The sequence below is a fragment of the Melospiza melodia genome, chromosome 15 (genome assembly GCF_035770615.1).
Source record: "Melospiza melodia melodia isolate bMelMel2 chromosome 15, bMelMel2.pri, whole genome shotgun sequence".
Taxonomy (NCBI): domain Eukaryota; kingdom Metazoa; phylum Chordata; class Aves; order Passeriformes; family Passerellidae; genus Melospiza; species Melospiza melodia.
In genome coordinates this window covers 8316803-8338424 of record NC_086208.1, presented here as the reverse complement: position 1 = coordinate 8338424, position 21622 = coordinate 8316803, and the positions used below count along the sequence as shown (strand labels likewise).

Here is a 21622-nt window from a genome sequence, read left to right as displayed (position 1 = left end):
ATTGTCCCTAAAAAACTAAATACAGACCAACACTATGTTTGCCAAACAACAAAAAATTCGTGGACAATATCCATTGCCTGATTAGCATGCTCTATTTGGCTTGGTGAAATAATGTTGAGCATGTTATTTTTCCTTTAATGCTGAAAAAGCATTTAGTCAATAAATTTGCTTTGAGTAACATAAATGCTATTTGAGATGGTTTTCACAACATAAGGGCTGATGAGGCATTCATTCCCAGGAGCTGCCATGATTACTGGGGGCATTGTACTTCAGATAGTATAACTAGGGCAGACTATTCTTCTCTCTTATGTTTTACTTATCTGTGAAGTCAAGGGTTCCACAGCAAAGAAAGTATATTGCTTATAAGGAGTGGAAGTTTAAACAGCACAAATGTGCTTAATGCACATCTCGCTATGTGCCTAAAGAGACCTCATTGTTCTACTTAGTTTGAACTGTAAGGAAAAGAGTGATCTCTGAAAAACCTGGGTGTGAAGCCAGATAATTCAAGTTCTTGCTCTTATGAAAAAAATATCTTGCATCAGTTCTCATCTGTTAAACAGAAAAATGTAAAAATTTCATCCTGATCTCCTTTTCTTCAAAGAACATCTGTCAAAGAGCTCTAGAGAAAGAACACAAGCTCCATTACAGAAGTACATATTTAAGAAAAGTTTGGTTCATTTTTCATCACTACAAAGGAAGAGAAGACTCAGACTATTCTTAGCTGTAAGGGACCCAGAAGGATCACCAAGCCCACCTCTTAAGTGAATGGCCTATAGAGAGATTGGACCCACAAGCTCAGTGATATTAGCATTATACTCTAACCAACAGAGCTAATCTCAGAGTCCTACAGGAGTGCAGAAGCTGAAAGTATGGAGACTTAATTGTTGAAGATCCTCTTCACAAAAAGTATGTGACTGTGTGTGTTACCTAATAAGCTTTTCAGAGACAAGGTTTGGGGTAGGAATAATACTGATTCAATAATTTAGGCTTAGAGATTACTCTGCTGTGTTCAATTACTCTGTGTTTTTGGGACAGAAAAGTATAACCAGGTGCATTAGTATGACTAGGAGGAATTAGGTTTGGATGTAGAGGCATTAGAAAATATAATCCACTCATAATGAAGAAGTTCTTACCTTTCAATTTCATCTGTAACTGCTGAAGGTGTGTTAATTATCCCGTAGATTAAAGATATTCTGCTAAATAAGAAAAATACTGTTTCCAAGTCCCTTGTTCCATAATCATTATTCTCATGTCCATCCTTCTTTCCAAATTGTCCTTCAGTTGCAGCAAGGTATTTATTTGATAAATCAAGGACTCTTTTTGAAAACAAATTGAAAACTCCATGTTCTCCTAGCACACCACAATCAGTACATTTCCATCCTGGCAACATCAGTGAGAGGTGGCTTTCATCTGACACAAGTCCAAAAGAAACAGGACACCGAAGCCTCAAGATGTTCAGGTGTCTTGCACAGAGATTGTCTATTTCTTTATCTACACCCCATGGTAGGAGACATGACAGAAGCAGTTTGGCCGTATCAGTTGCCATGTTCACATCGATGTTTCCTGATGGCTGCATTCTGATCTTTCTTGAACTCTTCATTTTTTTCCATCTTTTTATGCCACCACCTTCTTCCATAGGCCTAGTTGCATTATTATCCCTGTGAACTTGGTCTGAACAAACAGTCTCTGACTGCCCATCTACTTGAGGTACAAAGGCAGCAGTTTTATTTCTTTTTAATGTCAGTGCCCTTTTCTCAGTAGTACTTTTAGCTCTTTCTAGAGTGTATTGGTTGTGGAATGATTTTGATGACTTTAATCCATTGAGTTGAGATGAGAGAAGTTCCTCAAGTTTTTCCAGGTCAAATAAGAGAATATGAAAGTTTGCATTGTTCCATTTTGTCTTAGCTGGTAAAATAGTAAAGGGCTGTTGGATGCAGCTGGTATCAGTCAACTGAAAGAAAAATATTAAATGTCTAAACAGTTCTTTGTAATTTTCAAGATATCAGCACAGAATTGCCTATGGAATAGAGAAAATCTATTAACTCCATTAAGATCAATTAAATTATATGTATTCAGTTTTGATTAAGTAAAAAAGATTTGCTTCCAAATAGCTTAAGACACCCAGAGATATCTGTGTGTAAATACTATAAAACAGGCTCCTTCAATTACACATCCATACTGTAGGTAGCACATATCTTTGCAAAAACTCTAGGCTGGTATTTCCTCTGCTAAGTCTCATTTCAAGTTAAAAAGATTTTTGGAAAATTTTAAAGCATGAAACCTTTTTTATTTTCAAAATAAAGCTAGAGAAGCAAATGCTACAATGCTGCAAGTTTCTTACAAACCCTGAGTGTCCGTATGCCTTTTTATAATTTGCTGTATGGGACATACATATAGAGGATTTGTATGGGTATATAGAGGATTTGTATGGGATAAAGACTATGCCTTTTGCTATTTCAAAACATGCAAAGCCACCTCCTGACATAAGTCACAAAGCAAGAACAATAAGGAACCTAGGTAAATAAATCTCCACACAATTAATTCACCTTAGTGCCTTAGCTGAAAATAATTAAGAGAAAAAGTTTACTAAAATGTTTGTGAACATCTGACTTTATCTTGTGCCACCTTATTTCCTACCTGCATCTTTTCTAGAATTTTCCATACTTTTCCCCCAATTTTGAAGCCCGTTCACAGCAATGGCAATTTATGAAGCATAATTTCAATTCTACATACTAACATAATAAACACACATGGCTAATTACTGTTGTTAATAAATGATCAAAGAACACAGTTTTGGAAACCAGAAGTTTTGAGAACAGCTACAGCTTCTCTCAACTTTAGAATCACATATTAAACCGTAGAAGTAACTTGATGATGATGAACTGTCAGCTAAACATCAGGAAATGTTCAAAATCATCTTCAACAAAAAAAATTAAAACTTACTCCATTTTAGCCTTGCAGTTTCATTGTTTAATGATAAATTGTCATTAAGAAGAAAAGTTTACATCTTTTCTTTTACTAGTGCCCTTGGCACAAGGGGGACATTATGCTGTGACAAACTCCAGTGGAAGGGATGTCTCCAGGCACTTTGAAAATGACCTGATGAGTACACAGAGTGACACAACATCTCATATCATAATCCTGCAGCATCTACCAAAGTATGTTTTACCTTCAGGGAAACACCAGAAGTGAGGGAATATAAACTCCTTGTTAACATTTCTGCCCTTTTCTTTAAGCGTTTATGACTGGCATGTTTTTATTGTCCTGCACAAGCTTATGCTCTCAGCACCATGCTCAGCCTATTTCACCTCCACAAGCAGAAAGACACATCAAGAAGCAGCTTTTCATCTCAGTAATACTTCTGCAAACCATCATGCCAGCTTCCATATCACAAATGATACAGAATCATCCAGATCACTCTTAGTTTTAATTTTCTTCTGATAATTTGAAGCATTCCACTAATACAAAGAACTTTCTGTTGAACATAGTTAAATTTCGAAATAACTCACCATGTGTTAGTAAACAGAGCAGCTCTGCTCTTGCTGGAACGCAACGTTGTTTACCTCATCTTTCTCATGACCACCTTACCCAACTTCTTTTACATTACAAACTATGATTTTATAGGATTAGCTATTTTAAAACTGTTAATTAGTGTTTTCCTTGTCTTATTAGTACAAATAACACAAGGAAAAAATTGACTGCATAAACTCTATGACGTGACTATTTAGTTTTGGGCAATAATATAATTTGGCTTTTTGTTATTTAGGGAATGATTCTCCCAACCAGATGAGAATGTACTCTAAATACATAATCTCATTTAAAGATCTCCATAGGGAGTCATAAGTAAGAGATTATAAGTGCTTGTTCAGATTTTTTATCCCTTTTTAAAAAAATAATACATTGCAGTTAAGTACTAGGATTATTTTAATCTTTAATTATGCTGTTTCCTAATAGATAGAGAGAACCCCATGGAATGCAAATACTGGAATTCACAGGCTAGCTTTGACATTAATTGAAGCTATTATTATTTAGCCTATCATTTTCTTCTTCTACACACTTATATATGCTTGATTAACACTTAAAAACCTTTAGTGAAATCAGCATCCAAACAAAGGAAAACCCAGTGACGATGGCAATCCATTGAGACATCTGGTGATGCTACTACATGTGAAGTCACAATAAGTATTCATGTTTTATTGGCAATATGAAAGCTTATTGACATTGATCCTAAAACTGTCTGCCAAGTTAGCTCAGCTCTCTGCCACAGGCATTTCATTCCAGAGCAAGAAGGTGGGCATCTAAAGCTTTAGACATAAAATGCCATTTAGGACATATAGGCAAGCTATTCTCTGTAATAGAAGAATACAGAGAATGGAAAGACACCCATAAACCTAAACACAAACCAGAGAGCTGGAAACGGAATTTTTTGAATACTGAAAATCAGATGAACAGATATTTGCATTACATATTGCACCTTTCCTTTTCTAGTTTAACCATTTCTAGTTTTTAAGTTTATTTTTGACATGGACAGCCTACTGTTGGCTTTAAAGAAGCAAAAAGGCTGACTATAGACTAAAATTATATCCTGAAACTTGTGAACCTCTTGTACATCACTGACCCACAGCACAAAATGCTTTCTAGATCCAGGAAAGAGCAAGATTCAGGGAGGCTTTGAAAAGCCAAGCTATTTTCCATGCATGGCCAGCATCCCCTAACATCTCTCCAGCTTGCCACTAAAGATGTTTGAGCCAGGATCAGACAAGAGCTAGAACAAACTATTTAAGTTGGAAGGGAACTACAAGGATCATTTAGTCCAACTAGGCTCTCCAAATGCCCCTTAAACACTCACTGGCTTGGGGCATTGTACACATTTCTCAGAAGCCTATTCCAGTTTTTTGGCATGCAATTCATCACTGCTCCACAAGTTACAACCCTGTTCATTCCTCTACATCTTTTCCCCTTGACTCATTCTTAGCACCCAAGGAAAAGTTTTCCTGTGACTATGGGGAGGGGGCAGCAGGGGCTGTGCTTACTGTGGACCCCAACGGCATCAAGACATGCCATTATCTTTAACAGATTTAGGACAGACATATCACATAAAAATTTCATGGGAAGTACAATTCAAGTGTTATTTTACCTAGCTGCCTTCTCATCTCTAAAGGCTTTTTTCCACTGGGATCCAACTTGTTCTGGGAATGGTATTCCACTTAAAATACACACTTCCATTAGCTGACAGGAATTCCCATACTTTTTCAGCTCCTAATATGTATGCACTTGCTCCACGTACCTGCTTTCTTTACCAGAAGTGTTCTATTGTGGGTTTTGTACTAAAAGCAGATTTGACAGGAATGATCTTGACATTCATTTTACATAAAGGAAACAAAGTGGTAAAAAAATCACAAGGTAGAAATTTTAGAAGGAAAAATACCAGCACCAGCATTCAAAATATACTCAGAATACTGAGTAATAACACTGAAGAGCAGTTGCTCAGTTCTCACAGCACAAGTAGTACCAACCCCCATGCCAAGCAAGTCCTGAAGTATTAAATGTGACTTTTCTTCTAGACTTAGACTTTATTCATTGCACTCTCACTTGTCCCAAAACCTAACAGGACAGAAGTGGCAGAAAATTGGTCCCAAAGTTCCCAGTACCCGCAGAAGGAATCACAAGGCACAAACCCTAAGTGAGAGCCATCCTGTTGATAGGTCATATGCTGATTCTAAGTAAGTTTTTAAATTATGTAATATTTAAGGTGTTTAATTCTGTTCCTTTGAGCTTTCCCCTTTGAAAGAACATACTTTGATTCATAAACATTGAACAGGTTCAATCCCCTCCTTTATGCATTGCTTGCCACCTGCAGGAAAATATTAGACAGAAGTTGAACAACTCTAATGGGAATTTTTAGGTAGATTAGGCAGGGGGACACTGGAGAGATGCGTGGAGTTTACATGAAATAATGCCAAAGAGACTGGAAGGTTGTTTCATTCACAGAAGGTGCACCACTGTTTTATTTTCCTTTGGGCCAGGGATTTTCTACTTCTGATTTGCTTGAGAGGATTTTTTTTAAGATATATACACCTTTATATTTTGACAGCAATTAGGCCATTGGCTTTTAATACAGATACAATACAACAGCTCACTAAAGGACATGATAAAAGAGTAAGCCTTACCCAATGGACTCTTTGAGAGTGTTTCATTATTAAATGTATTTACTATCAATAAAATAATGCAAACTTAATCATTAAAACACCAGCACCCAATTGTTTGCTCAGTGGAGCTATTCTGTGAATATCCAATTGTGTGAAGGTCAAATTGACACATTTTCAAACAAGATTTTCTAAACAAAACCCAACACAGAATCATCAAAACCACCGTATCTTATAGGCTCCAGGAAGTTTTTTGACATGATAATTTTGGAAATATCACAATGATGTTTGATAATATCAATATGCTTATTTCAATGAAATTAACAATTGTTTTTGTTATCTGTCTTCACTGTGGTCTTTTTATGACACTAAAAAGAAAACAGAAACCGTAAAGACATATATAATGTCTGAAACAGTCTTCATTAACAGTACACATTTCGCTTTTAAGAAACTGAATTGTGGAGAACCTGCTATAGAAATGAAAGAAGAGGGTAGTAGAATTTGTCAAACAAAATTTATTGATGGGTGAGAATTTTTTGTGTCTTGATCAGGCCAGTCACAGGATTGTCAACAGAAGTTCAGAAGTCATAACTTTTCCGAATCACATCTCATCACTGATCTGGCTCTGGGCTCACAAAAAATAAGGACAATCACACCTGCTTGTAAAAGCTATTTAGGTACTCCTAACCTCCTGTTACATTTGCACTTTGTGGAGATTGAAGAACTCTTAACTGAAGCATGGTTACCACACCTAAAGGTCTTATACATTACATTGCCAATGACAGCTCTATTTTATTCTACATAATGTTTTATCCTTAATAGTGGGAAGGAATATATCTGTTAGCTTTAGTTGGATTTGAATTTGCATTTTTCATCTGTTTTTAACTACTGAATGGGTTAAAAATCATCTTTTCTTACAAAAATATTTTTCTCTTCAACCTTTTTAATGGAAATAGTAGCGTAAGAGTACCTGCAAATGTGTCCCCAAAACATAAATCTATCTCAAGCATAGTTTGCAAAATAGGAAACTTGTAACTGTCTCTTGAATTGTCACAGAAAACAAATACATAAACAACGCACAAAATGGCTGGCACAGTGTAAATTAAAGCATTAAATTTATTTCTAAATCCTCTGAGCCCTCAGTTGCTAGAGATGGTAGTCGATAGGAGTAAAAAAAAATTGCCTCCTTGAAATGTGCTTGGTGAACAGCAGCTTGATGATTGGCAGCACAAATAGAAGACAAACGAGAAAGCCTTCAATCTGCAGCTGATGCACAGGAAGAACATGGGGAGCTGAGTTTACAATAGAGAAAACATTACCAAGCTAATGGCACAGGCAATCGTTTGACCACCATGCATCTCTGATAGCAGCAGGGCATCCATTTTCAGTTAAGTGTTAGAGTACCTTTTTGCTTTCTCTGACCACTGCAGGGGTAAAACAACCCAGTGCGTGAAACCCACTGACTGGTAATAAATTACTATATTGGATACTTTTTGTTTTCTTTCAGCAATGACTTTACTGTGTATTCCTGCTATCATTACCAATTAAAGTGGAGCCCACGTTAGCAAGCTGTATCTAACTGTATATCAGTCCCACGCTCCAATTGCTTTGGCAAGAACCACGGGGTCAAGAGGCTCCTTTGACCTTTATCAGCTACGTCTCTCTGACCACTCACTATTTGAAGCAATCTCGACTGAACAGATGGACACTTCTGCAGACTCTATAAAGCTTAGAATATAAAGATAAATGAAATTGTGTTTGGGGCTTCAAACTGGTTTATGAGCATAAAATACAGTTAGCAAGTTCCACAAAAACCTCAGATTTCAAATAGCACATCTTAAACCTATGCCATGAATGGAACACCTATTTATCTGCTGGGAAATTTTATCTCTTGGATGTGTCTTCTACATATAAAATGAAAAGCTTGATGTAACTTATGTGTTCACTTAGCATTAAGTCACTTCCAAATTTAGGAAGCCTAATTTACTTAGATACTGAAAGACTAAAAGCAAGAAGAAAAGCTACTATTACCTTTTCCCATGACAGCACAGCATACAGCACATGATCAAACATCATTCAGTGGAACAGTACTAAGAGAGTGAACACCACTCATCTATTTTGTGACTAGAATTTTGATGCAATTATTTAAAAAGCAAGTTCTGTAAGAAATGTAAGATAGAGAAATCTGAAATGGGGGTCCAAGTTTTCCCTAAAAGAAACTTCAAATTCTCAAGGTCATGCTTGAAGAACTGTTAACAATTAGATAGAAATATGGTCTTTCAATCCTATTTAGGTATTTGTAGCTTAAAAACAATCTAAGCATTGAATGATGTCTTATTTCAGGTAAATCCCATCAGCAGAACTGCTTTCTTGAGTTTATAATCTTTTTGCAAATACACAGCTATCTTATTTTCTTGCTCTGCTGAAAGGTCAAGCAATCTAGGATATGTGCAAAGATGCATTTATTCAAAAATAGTTACAAGCAGCAGGTATATAATTGAAATAGCACGTAAACATACACCATACAACATCTCTAAAATAACCTGCTGAGGAAGAAAGGATGCAAATTACTGGCTAGACTTTCATCTCCCCATAAAAACCATATGGACTTCCTAATCCAATATTAGCTCCTATCAGCAGCCCACATATCACACCCCTGTCTAACCCTGCCCACATCCTGAGCTTCAAATTTAGGGAGCATGTGATGAGTTTCTGTCACTAAGAGTATCAATGCTCTCCCAAAGGGTACAAAGAGGCCAGCCTACCTGCCAGAAAGCAAGGCTGGCTTCTTGCACAGGGTGTGCATCACACAGTTACAGCATCACTATCCCAAAGTCATTCATATTCTTTACCTTAAGACACCTCACCTAGTCATAGGACATAGGATCCTTTGATGGGAGCATTCAGAACTTTTTTCTTTATCATTTGCCCTTTTATAGCTCAGTACTCACATAAAAAGGACTATCTGTAGAAAGCCTGGAGTCAGTAGTAGTGCCCCAGTTTGCTTTCACATGCAATTTATGCTTGACCTGAGGCTTCATCATTTGGACAATGCAGTCTTGAACTAATGTGTCAATTCATGATGAATTTTCCTATATGAACTAGTATAACAAGCTGTTTTGAACTTGCCTTGCATTACTTTTATTATGGTATTCATTACAACTCTGGTCATATTACTGAGGATAGCCAAATCCTCCTAAGAATCCAGCTCCCAGGAAGAAAAGGCTACATTATTTTTTGAGTTTGCACCAGTGTTTATCTATCAACTTAATTGCAATATAAGCAGAGTTACCTTCTTTCCTCTCAACTCTGTAATCTTTCTTTTTTCTTTTGTTAAGTCCCAGTGGAAGGCTTTACTATGCTCACAGCACTTTGAACAGTAACTGTAGCATCACTGCTGATGCATCTGTGGCACAATGTAAGTAATTAAGCCAAGGAGTCTTCAGACTCAAGCTGTGTGATGAATAGTCTAAGCAACTGAATAAACCCTCTTTTTATCATGTATGGAAGGCCACTGTCAGGCAGATTGTAGTCCAGATGGATCTGCTGGGCACAAAAATTTCAATTGTTCAGGAAGAATTGCTAACACATCTATTGAATTGCTCAATGTGGTGGTCTGGTATCAAAATTTAGTGTTTCGCATATTCTGTTTTCAACCTAACACCCTCTCTCTCTGTTAGACTCATCTTAGAGTTTTCTATTGGATTTAATTAAAGTGTACATATAAAAGTGATTCTGGAGACAAATCTTTAAAAGATATCAAAGACTAACAGGTAAGTAAAACTGACACCCTGAATATCCTTCACAACTTTACAACACTAGGAAACAAATCTATCCTTTATTTTTCAGAAAAATATTTGAAGAAATGTATGACTTTTTTTACAGACAACTTTTGCTTTGCTCTGGAATTCATATCTCTGGCTGTCTGGGCAATATATCAGGCAATTCTAAACGCAACACTTTTGACAAAATCTTGTGTAATAATTTTATCATAGAAAGAATATAAAAGTAAACTGTAAATCCACTCATCTCTAACATCCATTTCTGGCATGAACAGTCTTGGCTGTGAAAAGTTTAGATAAAGTGAAGGAATAAGATGGTGTGTAAAATTAAGTATTATTTATATACTCAATATTCAAATACTCTGCCTACATCTTAATATATTCATTATTTTGAATGTAAAAGTAAATTTCCTAACCATATCTTTAGAAATATTTACAGCTCAGTGCCGTGTGGTATTGAAAAATTTCCATCCTCACTCAGCACTTTAGAAAAAAAGATGGAACCTCTCCAAAGTTTTCTTGATCATCAACTGGACAAGGAATGCTACAGCAATCCAAAGCCACAGACTGCTGGCTCAGGATTTAGGAATTATCATATTGAACAATTTACTGGATGAATGAACATCCTAATATCTGTGAGATATAATGCTGAACATAGAGATACTGCCAACAGGACCTTAACAAGAGCTTGAGAATATAGCTTTGTCCTAAGAAGGACTGATGTGTATAAAAATTAAGTTAGCAATATATGTCTGAGTGCTGACTCCAACTGAAACAACATTTTCCCTAGGCTGTTCTGAGTGCATTTCCCATCTTGAATTATAAGAGTCCCAGCCAGAAAATTTACCTACATAAAAGTTCTAGATCAATTCATAAGCAAGTGACTTTCTACTAAAGAAGAAGAAGCAAAACCCAAAAAATCCTGTGTATTCTAGAAAGTGCCATTCTTGAGATTTTAAGAATAGGCAGGCTGGACTTTCCTCAGATCCTATAGCATTCTGAGATATATGAGGATGGCAGCTAAGTTTCTGTACCCATAGATTTCATACTGTTCTTTCCTTGCAATCTGTTCAGTCTCACTGCAGAGACTTCCAAAAGGACAGGTTTTGGAAACATTCTCAGGTGTCTGCTTGGATGACTCATCCTTTCCCCTAAGTATTGCAAGAACCAAACCTGACTACTGGAACAAATTAAAGTTTGAGTACTAATATACAAAAATAGATATCAAGAGAATGGATGTATAACCACTGCTGTTGCTTTGTTTGTTTGAAAGCAAACCAAAGGTTAGCCAAGGATTTTATTTCTGCTCTGTAACTGAGACAAGAGTTTCAATTAGCTATCAGAAGGAAGCTAGCAGATAACAAGTCTTCCTTTTTTGTGTAAGATTTGTTTTCTGCAATTCCTGTTTCTAAGTTGCATGTAAGATGATGATGTGCTTCTGAAAAAGTCACTGCTTTTTTTTTAAATAGATGTGTGAGGCAGAAACCTAGGAAAAAGTCTCACACTGAATTCATTCTGAATTCTTATTAATATTTTTCTTCACTAAAATAATACTGATTAAACTATAAGAGGCCAGAGAATTAATGCTTAGAATAGAAAAGGTGATTATCAGAACTTTAAAGATTCCACCATATCACTAAACCAGTGAAGAATTTAAGGAAGACTATTGAACAACATGCAACATGAAAATATAAAGGTTAAAACAAAGATCATGTGATTTATTCTAGAATTAGGCAGAGCACTTGGAAGGAAAATCAGGCTGATCAACAGAAAAGTCACACCTTCTAAACTACAAAAGTAGTAAAGGTAAAATCCAAGATAGGAAAACTCAAACTGTGCCCAGCTCCACAAACAGACATAAGAGAAACAGTCCTAAGTGGCAAATATGTCATGAACACCACTTCCATAAGAGAGGAACCGCATGTTTTTAACTATAAGTATAAATCCCTAACCAAAATGCAAACTTTGCAAAAGATTCCAAGAGACAGAAGGGAATTGCAGCATGGCAGAGGGATGGGAAAAGACAAAGACAACAATAGCTAGGTTAGCTTCAATAAATCATCCTTCAACATGAAATACTTCACAAGGACTGTTGATATTGACCTTAGATTTATTTCTAGGAGGATACTATAGCAGTCTCTTTAGCTTTATCACACAGTCCAATTAGCTGTCTAGGAAGGGAAAGAAGTTTTAAGTCAATCACCTCCAGTTTAGTCACAGAGTAGAAAAGAATCAGTGTCAGAAGTGCTGAAATAAGTAGTTAAGACTTATTATTAGATTTCTGACACCCTGTGTAAATTGCTATCCATGTGTGTAAGTTTAAAATGTGCTACAATATCACAATGGCAATGTTTTGGTTTCATTTTGCTTTGAGGCAATCAATGGAGAAAACACAAATCATCAAATTCTTGACTTGGTGTGGCAGTTCAAAAACTACACTAACTTCCATAAAAGATGGCATGTGGTCAAAGCTATCAACATCCCTCAGGATCATGGCTTTTTTTAACTGCTCCCAATTTAATCTCATAACTCCCAAGTTATTACTTCACTGTAGTTATGTTGCTACCTTGGTCCCTTGATAAAATACTTAATTGTAAAATTTCACTGGAAATGTAGTACTAAAATGTTTTGCAACTGAATTACAGAGAAAAAAAACCCTGCATATATTGAGCCCTTTTTCTTCACTCATTTTCCTATTACATTTAATAAACTACTAAATATAGCTGCAGAACACTAGTTCCAGAAAAAAGAAACAAACCCTTGCAGCAGCAGTGTGACATTACCAATTTTAAGGAGAAATACTCTACTACTTTCTATTTTGCTTTGTCCTTAATAATCCACTCCACATAAATCACCGAGATCTGTAATTCCCCATAATAATGCTCTAAATATTATAAAAGGAAAGAAATTAAAGGAATCCATGTCTGTGACACCATTGTTTATGGTACCACTCCTGATTTCCTATTTGCTAAGTATTATTTTGTATTTGTGCTTGTATCTTATTTCCATTTTTCTATCAATTTTTCTATCAGTAAGATTTAACTAGCAGTGATTTTCCAGACTTCCAATAACAATTTTATTTTCAAATTGCTTCTCTTGCCATACTAAAACAAATAGCTGCTATTATCCTACAATCTTCATTTGCCTCTTACTTATTCTATGCAGCAAAGTAGATCTTTCTTTTATTATTTACAACTTCTGGACATTCTTCCCTTTACATATTTTTTGCTCAGAGCAGAATATGTATACTATTATGTAAGTGTATATCAAGTTCTAAAGGACTCCTATTTACAACAGATTTTAAGAAATTGCTGAGTTAATATATAAAAAAATACATATAACACGTCCACATATAAAATAATGTTTCTCTCCCCCATCTTTGTCTTATGTACACAGTAAAAAATTCTCTTTTCTGATCTAGATTTTCAGTAGTATAATTTAAGAGTTCAAGCTTCAGCAACCATTGCACAGATTTTTATAATCTTCCCTCCAATGTTTTTATCCAGATCATTCTGATTACTGAAATCACGAGAAGCATTAGTGCATGATAAACACAGGCTTATATCCAAAATATTGAAGCTGAAAAGGTAGGAAACTTTCAAACATGAAGGGTTTCTGGAACATCAGGAAAACAATTCCCAGACACATCCAGCTTTTTATGTGCATCAATGAAATCTTCATATGATGCACTGGAGCATTTCAATTCTTTTTTTTTTTAAATCAGTTTTTCACACAGCTTCAATTTTCAAACAGAACTATGACTTAAAGCTATAATGAGAGCTGGTTCCATATGAACACCATGAGCACAGTCTAGTGTGTATTCTATTGTAATTAAGAGCCGTGATTCAATACCGATTGCTACTAGCTGGGTATCATAGCAACCTTGTGTCACTGAATACTGCTGGAAAACTGTTCAGCACTAGCAAGACCATGCTTCAGGAAAATCTACAATGGCACTACAGATTGTCAACATCTGTGGGGGTTGTTACAGGGAGAACAACAAAGAAACCTGCTTTAAAAAAAGCCCATACTTAGAAAATTGACAGGGATTCTACAGTAGCACTACAAAAAGAAAAAAAACAGAGGAAGGAAAGAACATTTTTTGTCATTCGTTACACAACTTATGCACCCACATTCTAACATCTACCCCTATAAATAGAGTTGCAATAATGCTGCATCATCACATTGTTTATGTATGTCCACAAAGCACTGCCTTTTACTTTTTAACTAAACACAAGCATCATTCACCACCAACATTATTCTGGAAATAAAATAGCCTCACTTTCAAAATAATATTTAAACTTTCACAAATGAACTCTAGATAGTCTTGTATAAATCTGCAAAAAAAAAAAAAAAAAAAAAGAGAAAACAGGTTACTATGAACAAGAACCCAATATTGATTTTTCTGCGGTGCAGTAAAGCATCTCCATTCTATTTGGCTGCTGTCAAAGCCACTCTTTAACAGCTGGAGTCAAATTGCACTATTTACAGCAAGAGCCCTTGTCAAGTGGACCATAAGTATTCTAACAATACACTATTCAAATGGCACTTTGCCACACAAATTGCTGACTTGATGAATACCCTATGTCAATGACTAAGGCCAATATAAAAGTTTCATTTTTATGAGAGGTTTTACATTCACATATTAAGTAAAGCTTTCTTGAAGAACTATTAAGCTATATATTTTGGGTCTTTTGACATTAAAAATAATTAAAATCTGTTTAAATATATCAAGGGGATTTGACAACATTAATATGGATCTTGTGTTAACTGCATTTGTCACAGTCATCTGTTATTGGTACTCCCACTGGCACGTGCAGCACAATAAAAGAATTAAAATGGTCAAAACACCATGAAATCAAAACATTCTGCTTTTGTATCCATGATTTACATGATGGCAAAAGTTTTGAAAGGAAGCCTTTGGAGCTGGACTACTATGCGAGGATATTTATCTTTTTTAGGATGGAGGAAAGAGACCATTATTTTGAAAACATTCTTTCGTCTTAACTATAAGAGGAAGGGTAAAACAATTTAAATATGGCAAGAACAAATGCTGAATTTTACTTGCAGTCCTTGTGTGGATCACTCATTGTACAAAAGGATCACTGTCATTTACAATACCAACAGGACAGAATACCCGCTCATTTTTCCTGTCAGATAAATCTTCTGAAATTGAGTTCCTTAATATATACTAAAATTGATGATGGGTTTTTTTGATAGAAAAGTTATGAAAAATTTAGTATGTTGTTAAATTTCTAATACACAATTTGCCAAAGAAGGAATTTGAAAACAAAACACTCAGTCGATATTAAAACCCTCTGATAATCAAAGTTTTTTGATATTTTTATGTGTGTAGTAAGTATATGCTTTAAATTAATAGAGGATGAAATGTTAACGTCTGATAGCCGCAGTTGTCACACTAATTAAATGGGATCTGAATTTCTAGACTATTTCAATATGCTAAAATACAATGATGTAAAAGAGTCAATACAGCACTTTTTGAAAAACCTAATAAAAACTTTTCTACACAAAACTTAAGAAAAAACCAGACTTCATAACAAGCCTTCAATTTAGCAATAACAGACCAGTGCTAAAAAAGCTGCAGAGTTCTACGCTCCTTTTGTGTAGCCAGCCCTGGGCTTCTGCAATAGCACTAAGGGGACTTCCATTGTTATGTTTTTCCCTGGTTCAGCTACACTAAATACATTTAGGCTCCAACATCTCCCACACCAATCTACAGAACCCTCTCCAACGCAGATACAAGTGGGAACAATCTCTGAGTGTACTGAATGACCCACACTTGATGAAAGAAAATTGCTTTCCTAAATACAAAACTTAATTTATTATGAATTCAGACAAACCTAACAGGTCTGTAGTGACAAAAAAGAATGTGAAACAAAAAAAAGAGATTTTGACATAAAAATTCTAAGAGACGTCAAGAGTATTCTTAATAAGTTTGCATTTGGACAAGGCAATTAACGAGAAATATTTAAAACACAATGATAGAAAATTATTTTGCTAAATCAGAGCAGACAAGATGTATATCAAATCAAAAAAGCATTACAAATTACTATATTTCCAGTTTCCTGTTGCGGTATTTCTCTCAATTTAAGATCATAATTCCCAAAACATGTTAAACTCCACATTTTAAAGTCTACAAAAAACTCTTTTCCCATATTCCATAATCAGCATATTTTCATTCCTCCCACCTTGTTAAATCCATGCAATTTTCAATTTAATAGATATACCTAAAACTACTTACCGAAGAACTACCAAAACTTTTTTTCTTTTGTTCCTATTTAAGAAGGCAAGAAGAAACTATTCCTTTTAACAAACTAACAGGGAGATCAGATTCTGTGTCAGTGGCCAACTAGTGCACCATCTGCCCCACAACATGCTCAGCAGGATTACGCGCTAATAAGACTTTTCAGAAAATGGGATCAAAAAGAACTTTAGAAATCAGACTAAGGTTAGTAAAAGGTCAAAGAAAAATATTAAGAGTTAAACTACAATCATTAGAAACTCAATGTTATATGTAAATTTGATACAAGGAAGTAAACTTCAAATTCCAGAGTGAGGACTTGGATCAAGCTGTACTTTATCAGTTTTGCAATACCTGCTACTTCATTTCCTGTAATTAATAAAGCTGTAATAAAGGCTAGAGACCATTCTGAAGGCTTTTCCTATGTGTGATTGAGGGAAAGCATTTTTTTTTCTCAATACTTGTGATAAAAAACCTTCTATGTACACTGAGGGTTGAGGAATAGCAGACATGACTTCTCTGTATTGCAAAGAACAGAATTCCCAAAACTCATTAATTACAAAGTGGTAAGCAAGAACAAACAACATAAAAGCCCTATTCTTAGGATACACTCCAATCAAGAGTTCAGTGAATATATTACCTCCTGATGCATAAATAGGGTTTAAGAAAATAGTTTTGTACCATTTTTTCCCCTACATGAAAAAGGCAATATCCATCTCATTGAATTTGAGATCGTATTAGAGACTGTTATAATTATCAGTTTTATAATTAGAAAATTCTACATTAATTTTTAAATATCTACAAATAACTGATAAAAGTATAGATTTATCTAGGCCACAAGAAAATAGAGTGACTAATACATTTTTAATCTTCTCGCGATTTGATGTCTCAGTATTCATTTTCTCAGTTTTAACATCACATTAATACTACTTTAAGCATGATATTTCCTTCTATTACTTATTCAAAACAAAAAAGAGCACATCTTCTCCATCAGTCTCAATTAGTTGGTTTAACAGTTTTGGCAGGAAAGTATTTCTAGATAAAGCTAAACACAAGTCTCACCCTGGCCAAATCTTTCCTGAAGATGATCATATCCATTTGCAGCCCAGTACCTCATACAAGCATTAATTTAATCACACTAATAAAAACATAAGGCACTTGCCATGCATTCTGTGATGATGCTAAGAGAAAACACACCAAATAAAAACTACCTCTGAATGACAAGAGGGATCTGTGGTCTCATTAGAAGAGCAATAAGAGAAAGTCCATCAGCATGGGATCTCTATGTGCTTGTTCTCAAGACATACACACTTGAATAGGTGCAAGGTGTATTCAGGGTACTCCTGACAGGTGCTGTCACTGCCAGAGGCATGAGGAAATAGGATCTAACTACAGGTAACAAGGTCTGAGAAAATCCTTTTGAGATTAGCTACTAATGACCTTGCATAAGGCCCTCTGCCAGAAGAAGCCTTTATAAACTTAAAACCAAGCCACCATCCCATTTACTCATCAGTGAGTGAGAGGGTAAAGAATTGGAATCACCACTAATTGCTCTGAAAAATGCTCTACTCTTCACTCTTACCTTATCTGAAGTTTTCTCTGTATGAGCTGGATACGGGCCCATGCCATGCTTATATGAGCTGGATTGTTTGTATCCAGAACTCTTGTTGCATTTTGACTCCTGAGACACAGGAAGTAGAGCACCTGCCACTAAGTATTCTGAGTCTTCAATGGCAGCCAGAATTGCTCTTGCTGTGTCACCCGTTTCATGTCGTTCCAGTGTGCCTAGAGAAACACAACAGAAGTTGTAACTTTTTCAATAAGCTATCCCATCACATCTCCGTTTATCATTGTATTAATATTGTACACTACATATAAGCAAATAAATCACAAAATATTTATAGATGAGGCAAATAAAACCACTTTTTAAAACTAAAAATATATTATACACTAGTACTACTATAAAAATATAAAGCTCAATTTCTAAAGAAATCACTGCAGCAAATAAATTTGTAGCTGACCACAGGCAGCTCCAGATATTTTATACATTTGGAGTGAGATGCAGTTTTCAAAGGGAGCCAAAGATATTCACAAAAATATCACCTGCCCTAACTGTTCAAAACAAATTTGTTTTCTCCTCACAAACCCCTCCCAGAGCACCTATATCATTAACAGTGTAAACAACAACACATTTATGTAATATTTTAGTGCTGTCCTCTAGTGTTCTGGATTAAAAATAGCAAGAGATAGCTCAATTTTTTTTCATTACATTCCTAAAAATTTTCAGGCATAAAGAAGGTTTCTACTTAAATATACATGTAGCTTAGTCATCAGGGATATGAATGTGATGTTTCAGAGACTATATCTTCACTTGTGTTATTCTCTGGAATCTAAATCCTCTAGATGTTACAGCCAGTTATATTACTTTAGTAAAAATTTTATCTAGCAATAATTTTAGTAATACTATTTTAATTATAACTAACATTAAAAACATCAAAACTGAGCTCAAATGTACTTGAAATGAGCTACTATTACATACTACGCATTTCCTATAGGAATTAAAAGAAATTGCTGAAATAGCATGTTTCCTATAAATATCAAAGATAAAATACATCTGAAGGGTTTTTCAAGTATTAAATATCAGCTATAAAATGAAATGTTTTTCCCTTAAGTTTGAATTCTTTCTACCCTCAAGTAATACAACATGAATTTTCCCTTTCCCTGCTACAAGAAAAAAATGTGTAACATTGAAGTTCTATCAGTAACACCTGCTAAAAATATTGGACTGGGATTGAGGGATCTCACACAATAAGTGTTTGTGTGTATATGTGTGTATAAAATCTCTTTATCTGAAATTATTTCTCTGAAACCCATCCATTTCTTTTCACTGCAGTATCACCTCTACTACTTGTACAACAAAGTCTTTGACTTCAGAGCAGAAGAAAACAGGGCACCTCATTTTTTGTCCCCTAATAAAAATCAGTTGAACACCACAGATGACTGCAATATTACACTTAAAGAAATAAGAGTCAGCCCCAATTGTTTTTAGTGTGCTATTTTCTTAATTCCTCCCCAGGACTGCAGCCAGTGCCAGGGACCACTACAGAGCAGGATGGTTATTGAAAGGAAAGTAAGTGGCCCAAAAGGTCTTCATAGTTAGACTGTCTACAAAGCTCCCAAGCACTGACACATTCCAGGAACACAAAGACCATGCTCTACAAGGGATGACTGTACAGTTCACGCTGGACACGAGCAAGCATTCTTAAAAGTACAACAGCATTTAGCAAAGTGAAGAAGTTTGGAAATAATACAGTCACTTAGCTAATATTATTTTGGCTTCTTTATATAAGTAAAGTTGCTATTCAAGCTATAAACATGCCACAGAACTATGTGGATTATTCAGAGTTCAATATGAACAAAATTCAAATAAATCATTGTTCTTCTTACTTTTAAGTGTAGGGGCTGAAGCTTTCTCTATCCCTTTCTGTGGCAAGTCCACTACACAGTGAATCTTTGTATGCATGTATACACATACATTTATCAAACCTTGTTTTCTATAACGCTCTCTTCACTGAAATTCACTGCTCGGGTCCTCAAGACTATCATAATTATCTCTGTGAAATTACCAGGTCTCATGTTCCTTTTAAGAGAAATTACATTAAGTTTTTAATAAATCCAAGACTTCTGGGGGCATAGTATGAAATTACAGCAACCTGACTATGTATAGTCATTGGTACCATACAGAACTTCCAAACATGTCTTGGTAGCACCACATGCATATGAGTGCTTCAGCAGCAGTCATTGCCCAGAGTCAGACCATTCTGTGGGATAATCTGGTGGATATATAATAGAATATAATTTAGTTAAGGCTATCATACTACAGACAGACTTGGGTTATTTTCCATATATCAGAATGGCAACAGTTTCAGGGCCAATTTTTCAACTTCTGGTTGAAGAGAAAAATTTTAGTTGACAGAAAAAGATACACACCAGAAGTAGTAAAAGGTACAGAAAATCTGACAGCTGAAATTAACCTTGGGAGGCAATGGCCCAAAGAGAATATGCAGGTATTCTCAATGAACATTAAAGCAAATTCATGTTTTATGTATTTAACAGACATCTTATTCCAAACAGATGACAGATATGCTTCTATGTATTATAGATTTAGTAGATGCAAAGTGAGAAGCTCCCAACAGGTTGTTGGGTTACTGAACATTTCTGCTGCTAACAAACTCTTCTCTAAGTGCATAAGAACAATGCCATTGCAAGCATACCATTTTTGAGTAGTTTGGAGAAAATTAACATATTATCAGCTGAAAAAAGCTATTCTGAGTTTACACTAAGCAAGAAACAGGGCTTGTCTTTTCACATAGAGAACTTGCAATTGGTTTGTTTTTTAATTTTCATTTTTAATGTACATTTATAAAGAGAAACATTGAATAGCAAATGTCCTGGACAACCAGCTTATTTTCTTACTAACAGAACATTATGGCACCCTAAAATCAATTTGAAAAACTCTTGTTACATCTTTAAATCATTTCTCTATCTCTCATAAGAGCTATCTGAAATGCCTTTTAAGTAGCACCTTCCAGAAGATGTCTAGTTTCTTTAAAAAACCCCATCCTTTCTTGCATATACTGCCCAATCCCGCTCCCTATTATGAACACCTGTATGTACAGGTTTGTGTGTACAGCTGGGGCTGCAATAAAATGGCACAAAGTACATAGGAAAATGTGTGATGATGAAAGTGTTATTCATATTATAAGTTTAACTTTAATCTTCTGAATAGCCCAAAATATTCATTTACAGAGCAAATAGTTGGCAGAGACAAAATAAAGGAAGATATCTATATTCTGTGATGCCTGAGTACATCTGAGAAACAAACAGGGAGGAGGAGGGGAAAGGATTTAGAAACCTGTATATATGACGAAGACCTTCTGACTACTACAAACAGGCAAAATAATACTGGGGCAGGGTGCTTATTGGTCAGAAATTGTTATTTGTTAGGAATATGCTTAAAAGAAAATAAAAATAAAGAGTAAGAAAACTCAAAGGTTGTAGATCAGAGTACAGGAAAGAGGACAGAAACAAAATTCACACTCAAATCTGAAGTATTTAAATACAAATAAGTTGAAAGGATTTTGACTGAAGAGCATAAAATAACAATGGATGAACAGGAAGAGACAGGGGTGTCTACACAGCAGCAACACCACTGCTATGACCCCCTACTATACATACAAAATACAGGAAAAGAAAGTCTTTATCTCTCTAAAGCTGTGACCATGGCAACCAAGTCTCAGGAACAGACAAGAGTGGAGTATTTCACTCTCCTGGGCAGCTCTGGACCACCAGATGTGACTGGCGAGAGACTGCTACAACATCTTATTCTTCCTGTGGACCAAGTACTACAAATCGTGTCTCTTGGTGTTAGC

The 21622-nt window shown here is 35.3% G+C and overlaps 1 protein-coding gene across 2 annotated transcripts in view; it reads right to left on the bottom strand.

Annotated features, from left to right (window-relative positions):
• Positions 1–21622, bottom strand: part of WDR72 (WD repeat domain 72) — a 96233-nt gene that overhangs the window by 44691 nt on the left and 29920 nt on the right. For both annotated transcript variants that reach the window (XM_063169653.1, XM_063169654.1), the window contains 2 exons: positions 17773–17975; positions 1134–1951 (listed from right to left, as the gene is read on the bottom strand). In XM_063169653.1, coding sequence (XP_063025723.1) covers positions 1134–1951; positions 17773–17975 — 1021 coding nt within the window. The remainder of the gene's footprint in view (positions 1–1133; positions 1952–17772; positions 17976–21622) is intronic.